A 6,000-nucleotide genomic window follows, 5' to 3' on the forward strand; every position below is an offset into this window, starting at 1 on the left:
CTCACAGTCAGTCCTGATCGCAATTTTCATTATTGTATCACAAGAGTCCTATTCCCATCTCCTTTCATCAGCCCCGCGCAGACAGATTGGATACTGCTCAGTGGAGATTCTACCTTCCTCCACGCCCTATGGATCTAGGCTCCCTCTTGAAAGCTTGTAAGCCAGTCACTTCTTGCCTTTGTAGCCCCCTCCCCATTTTGGGTAGCCAATGTCCAAGTCACCCATCCCTGTCTACCCTGTGTATTGAGGGGGGGGTGGGAATGATCCTTGCTGTAAAGATTTGTTCCCTCTTTTGAGCTACTGTATTCATAGGTGTAAGTCAAGTTCATCAAATTGTATCAGATTACTCTTATTTTTTTCCTCTTCTTCTTCTATATGGTTATTATTTAAAAAGAAACCTTTTTCACATTCTTTCAGTGTTAACATTTCTAAATTTTTCGTCATTAATGATTCTGAATTTTATAAGCCATTTTGAGTGTAGATTCAAATAAGGTACTTAGGGAGGGGGACATAGACAAGTATATACTCATACATGTATGCATATATATTTTTCAATATCTACCTTGTTGTTGTTTAGTGCTGTTGAGTTGGTTCCGACTAATAGCGACCAGGAATAGGGTTTCCAAGGAGTGATTGGTGAGTTTGAACTGCCAACCTTGTGGTTCAAATTGACCTTGCAGTCCAGTGCTTATCCTACAGCACCACACCAAGGTTCCATATGCACCTTATAGAGTCAATAGTATTTTCTTCTTTTATTTTGAGCACATATTTGAGGGTTACTGTAGAATATAAAATATTAAAAGTTTCTATCTTACCTGTAAATGCTTATTAAAACTAGTTACTGTGGATTTGAAGGTGACAATGTGTGTCAGAATAAAACTGTGTTCTATATCGTTTTCATTGGCTACTTTTTTGGAAGTAGATCACCAGACCTTACTTCCAAGCTACCTGTGAGTAGAGGTACCTTGAACCTCCAGCCTTTTGTTAGCAACCTAGTACCTTTTTAGTTAGCAGCCATGTACATTAGCCATTTGTATTAGTCAGGGACTCCAAATACCTTTTTAACTCAGTCCACTGTCTTTGAGTCACCAGAGCTCCTTAAGTATCTATTAAACCAAAAACAAGCCCACTGTCACTAAGTCGATTGATAATCATAGCGACCCTATAGAAAAGCATCTATCTGTTCCCCTTGAGTTTTTGAGACTTTAAATTTATACAGGAGCAGATAGTCTTATCTTTCTCCCATGGAGCAGCTAGTGGGTTTGAACCACAGACCTTGAGGTTAGCAGCCCAATGTTTCGCCCACTGCATTACCAGGGCTCCTTAAACACATATTGTTTTTGTTAAGTGCTGTCAAGTTGTTTCCCACTCATACTGACCCTGTAAAGTGTTTCTGAGGAATGACTAGTGGGTTTGAACCTCAGACCTAGCAGTTAGTAGTCCAGTGTTTATCATAAAGTCCTACACCAGGACTCCCAACTACTTATTGTTGTTTTTAAGTGTTGTAGAATCAGTTTTGACCCATAGCAACCCTTCAAAGGGTTTCCGAGGAGTGGCTGGTGAGTTTAAACCACCGACCTTGTGGTTCAAACCAACCTTGTGCACCAGTGCTTACAGTGCCACATCAGGGCTCCAAGTACTTATTGGTGGTGGTTATGTGCCATGGAGTTGGTTCCAACTCATAGCAACCCTGTGTAGGGTTTCTGAGGCTGTTAATCTTCACTAAAGCTTCTTCTTTCTCCTACGGAGCAGCTGATAGATTCAAACTGTTGACCTTTCAGTTAGTAGCTCAGCTCATAATCCACTACCCTAGCAGAGCTCCTTAAGTCCTTATTGTTTTTGTGGTTAAGTGCCGTCGAGTTGATTCCATCCCATAGCCACCCTGTATAGGGTTTTCGAGGAGCAGCTGGTGAGCTTGAACTGCTGACCTTGCAGTTCAAACAGCTTTGCAGTCTGGTGCATTAACCCACAGTGCTACACCAGGACTCCGAAATACTTATTAGGTACTCCGTATTTTTTTGTGAATTTACATAAAAAGTATTTCATTTTTCAGTGCTGTTTTCATGTTTATCTTAGCACTACCCCATGAAACTTAGAGAAGTAACCAGTAGAGTTTTCTGGAGTAAAAACAGAAATCATATGCTATTGTTTTTTGCTTTTAAGTATGTTGTTGTTGTTGTTAAGTGCCTTCCAGTAGATTCTGACTGCTAACAATACTGGATAGGGTTTCCACAGAGTGGATAGTGGGCTTGAACCACCGACCTTGTATTTAGCAGTCCACTGCTTATACTGTCACTAAGTTATATTGGTTTTGAATTAAAATAAAGAGAATGAGAATAATTTTACACTTTTGCTAACAATCTTATGTGCTATTTAATTAAAAATCATGGGTGTTGAAGAATGAAAAACAAATCATTGTCCAAAAGTTAACAAAATCATGACAGTGACTTTGGATCATATAAGTGTGCTTACATTATTAAATGAAGTCTTGAACTCAAATTAACCATAAAATAACTTTTCAGATTCTCATGGAAATCCCGTGTCACCTGAGGATCAAGTCAGCCTTGCTCAACAGATATCAGATGTTGTGAAGCAGCCAGCATTCATAGCAGGTATAGGGGCAGCCTGTTGGATCATTCTCATGGTCTTTAGTATCTGGCTTTATCGACACCGGAAGAAGAGGAATGGACTTACTAGTACTTACGCGGGTATAAGAAAAGGTATTCATTTTCCATATGTTTACGTAGCTTTTGGTTTTCATAAGTGACAATGAATGATTCAGTTTTATACATGTCTTATATCAAATCATTTTATAAATACTTTCTAATGTATACTTTCTAATGTACTTTTTTTTTGGTAGTAATTAGCTATACTCCAGTAGCAATATTATAAATAGACATAGTTTCTTTAAAATATATTTGAACTATTATTTATATTTGTGTGTATATGTATATATAAATAAGCATACAAATATAAAAATATAAATGTATTTTAGTATATTTATGAAAGCACACACATACACACACACACACACACACATATATGTTTAAATGGGAGTGCGGTGGCTCCATATAATTAGCACTGGACTGTGAACTACAAGGTGCTCAGTTTGAGCCCACCAGCTGCTCCCCAGACGAAAGATGAGACATTTTGCGACTGCAAAGATTTAAAGCCTCAGCAACCCAATACAGGGCCACTGTGAGTCAAAACTGACTCAAAAGCACTTAACAACAATAAATGTATATAAATATGTTGGAAACATATTTATATGTGTATAAATATATAGTTTATTCTACACATAATTTAATCCAGTAGGTCTCGACTGAGTCATTACACCCTTGTCCTTTTCTCTTTGGAAATTATTTCATTGCTTTATATTCTGGAGGAAAGGTTTTAATCTCCAAGTCACAGGATTTACAAATACAGGATTTGAGCAATCTCTCACAGTTTTCAAGGGAGTGTTGTTGTCTTTTGTGAAGCAAAAGAGAAAATATTGCTATTTGATTTATTTATCAAAGAATTCCTGCATGACTGAGTGGTGTCAGAGAGAAGAGGTTGAGTGTGCTTATGTTGGTATGCTTAAAGTTACAGGCTTGAATAGACATGGCTGCTAATCAGTGATCGTGAGTCCATTACAAACATGTTTGCAGGTTGACAAGAGAAAGTTTGCCTGACTGCTGTTAGCTAAAATGTTAAGGATGAACAGAATACCGAGGTGTTTCATAGACAGCATTGCAGGAATCCTCAGATTCTGTGAATTGGTGATAGATACATATATAGATATAAAATTTATACATATTTGTCCCCTGAGGATACTGTTAACACTGCCAGACAGATCATCATTTAATTTTGTTTTCCACCTAAATATTTCCATCAATGTTGGGTTTATAGCTAGAATGACAATAATTCCTAGCTTTCAGGAGGTAGGCTGTCCTGTTTATGCCTGTAGTCCAGCAAAATTATTCATAATGTTCTTTTTGCTCTCAAAATTGTTCTGGTTTAGATCACAACTTAAAGAGTCACCCTAGTTAAAGTACCTGTAGGTCAGTTTAACAAAACGTTGTTGCTTAGCTGCAAAGGAAATGGAAAGAGGACTGTTCCGTTTTTAAATTGTTCACATAACTCCTTAGTGTGCATTTATAATAAGCCTTGGCCTGGTCATTTCTCTGATCAGTGTTATGGCAACATCAAAATTTTCACTGCTAACAAAATTTTTTTCCAATGTGATGTTCTGTTTAGTGTCACTATACATTAATTGGAACAGACTGAAAATACAGTCTAAAATAGGGTACACTCCTTGTCAGACAAGGAGTCTTGGCAAGAAAGAGTCAACACAAATTCATCACTAATTCTGTAAAAATAAATTAATGTGCCTCCTGCCTGTGGCTTATCAATAATCTTCTCATGTGCGTACATTTGCCTTAACATCATTATCCTTAAATATATGTGTGTTAAAAGATGTTCACCCTATCTAGAGATGAAGCAAATTGTCAGTGTCCTTGCCTGTGAAATAGAAAGTGAGGGCTTGAGGTTATTATAAAGATAGCTGGTACACATTACGAATACAAGGTAGAACAAGGCTAGGTGTGTGTTACTATAGAAAACGTCTGACCAAAACAAAAACAAAAACAGTGCAGTGATACGGTTTGTGGGTTACCTGTGTATTGTGGAGTTGAAAAGGGTGTGGAAAGTATATTGGGTTTTGAAATAAGGGAAGATGACTAATTAACATGTAGATGTGGAGTCTCTTGAATTTTCCAATCAAAGGCCTCCATCATCAATTTTGTTTTATAAATAGCCTGTCAGTGGAATCCTGTATTGCTTATTTTAATGACGTATTATAACTGTGTTGTTGTCTCAGTTGAATACTCTACATTTTCTTGAAATCTTTATATGTGACAGGAAACCCTTCCTCCTTTCTGAAATGTCCCATTCCCTTTACTAATGCACTTTAAGCATGCTGGCAAATGCCTATCTGCTCTTTCTGCAAAACCTATTAAACTAATATCATTGTCCTTTCAACTAGCTTGTGTTTAAGCAGAAATCATAGAACATAATTACAAATGTAATTCAATGAGCATTTGATTCTGCTTTCCTCACTTTGCCTTGTCGGCATTTTTTCATAATTCTGTTTCTATGCAATTTAAAAAAATGCATTATTGAGATCTTAGAATAAATTTCCTGTGCCAAAATCAATGCTGTTAATTTTATGAATTAAGGAAGTGAAATATTTTAATGAAATAAATGTGAAAGACTGTATTGGCCTATAACATATCAAGCCAAATGGTCACATGGGGTAATAGTGTTTTTTAACATTTCCCCTTATATTTAGCTGTAGCCCTGACATCTATGAGAACAATCAACACCCCCTTCAACATACAACCCCTATTCCACTGACACCCCTGATACACAGAAAGTTGATTGTATTGTTGGAAGCTGTGAGAATTAAGTTGTTTTTTGGTGTGCTAGCTATGAAATTTTCATTTAGACTGACCTCTTTTTCACATCCTCAAACTAGGGTAAGCAGTTAGCTAGAAGTAATGACAAGGCCCTTTCACATTTTCCTGTGTCCTTGTGATTATAAATTAATGTTCAGGCAATCCATTCTTGCTTGAATAGCTTTAGTTTCCAATGTACACATTATTTATTTAATAAAGACTTGTTACTATGGCTCTGAATTTTTAAATGTAACCAAATTACATTGGCTCTGTGAAAAAGCTGAGTGAAAAAAAAAAACCACAATAGAATTCTTAAGGTGAGGACTGCCACACTGCAAATGAAGGCCGGGTACACGGTGTTGAGGGTTTTGTTCTCTGAAGTGTGTTCAGAGATAAAGTGGTAGGTAGGAAGTGGCAGTTGTTCAGGTTGCTGGAGTTTCTCTTTGCAGCCCCAGAGGTCCTACTCCTGATGTAAATTTAGATTTTTGGCAGCTTTCTGGTATATGGTTATTAATTAGTATTGTAGTTCATTTCTATTACAGATTTCTTTTTTTTTTTTTTT

General features: G+C 36.8%; 1 protein-coding gene across 3 annotated transcripts in view; it reads left to right on the top strand.

Annotated features, from left to right (window-relative positions):
- Nucleotides 1-6,000, top strand: part of ROBO1 (roundabout, axon guidance receptor, homolog 1 (Drosophila)) — a 1,434,915-nt gene that overhangs the window by 1,343,858 nt on the left and 85,057 nt on the right. For all 3 annotated transcript variants that reach the window (XM_006866438.1, XM_006866439.1, XM_006866440.1), the window contains exon 18: nt 2,523-2,720. In XM_006866438.1, the coding sequence (XP_006866500.1) occupies nt 2,523-2,720 (198 nt within the window). The remainder of the gene's footprint in view (nt 1-2,522; nt 2,721-6,000) is intronic.

This window comes from Chrysochloris asiatica, unplaced genomic scaffold, assembly GCF_000296735.1.
Source record: "Chrysochloris asiatica unplaced genomic scaffold, ChrAsi1.0 scaffold00091, whole genome shotgun sequence".
NCBI lineage: Eukaryota > Metazoa > Chordata > Mammalia > Afrosoricida > Chrysochloridae > Chrysochloris > Chrysochloris asiatica.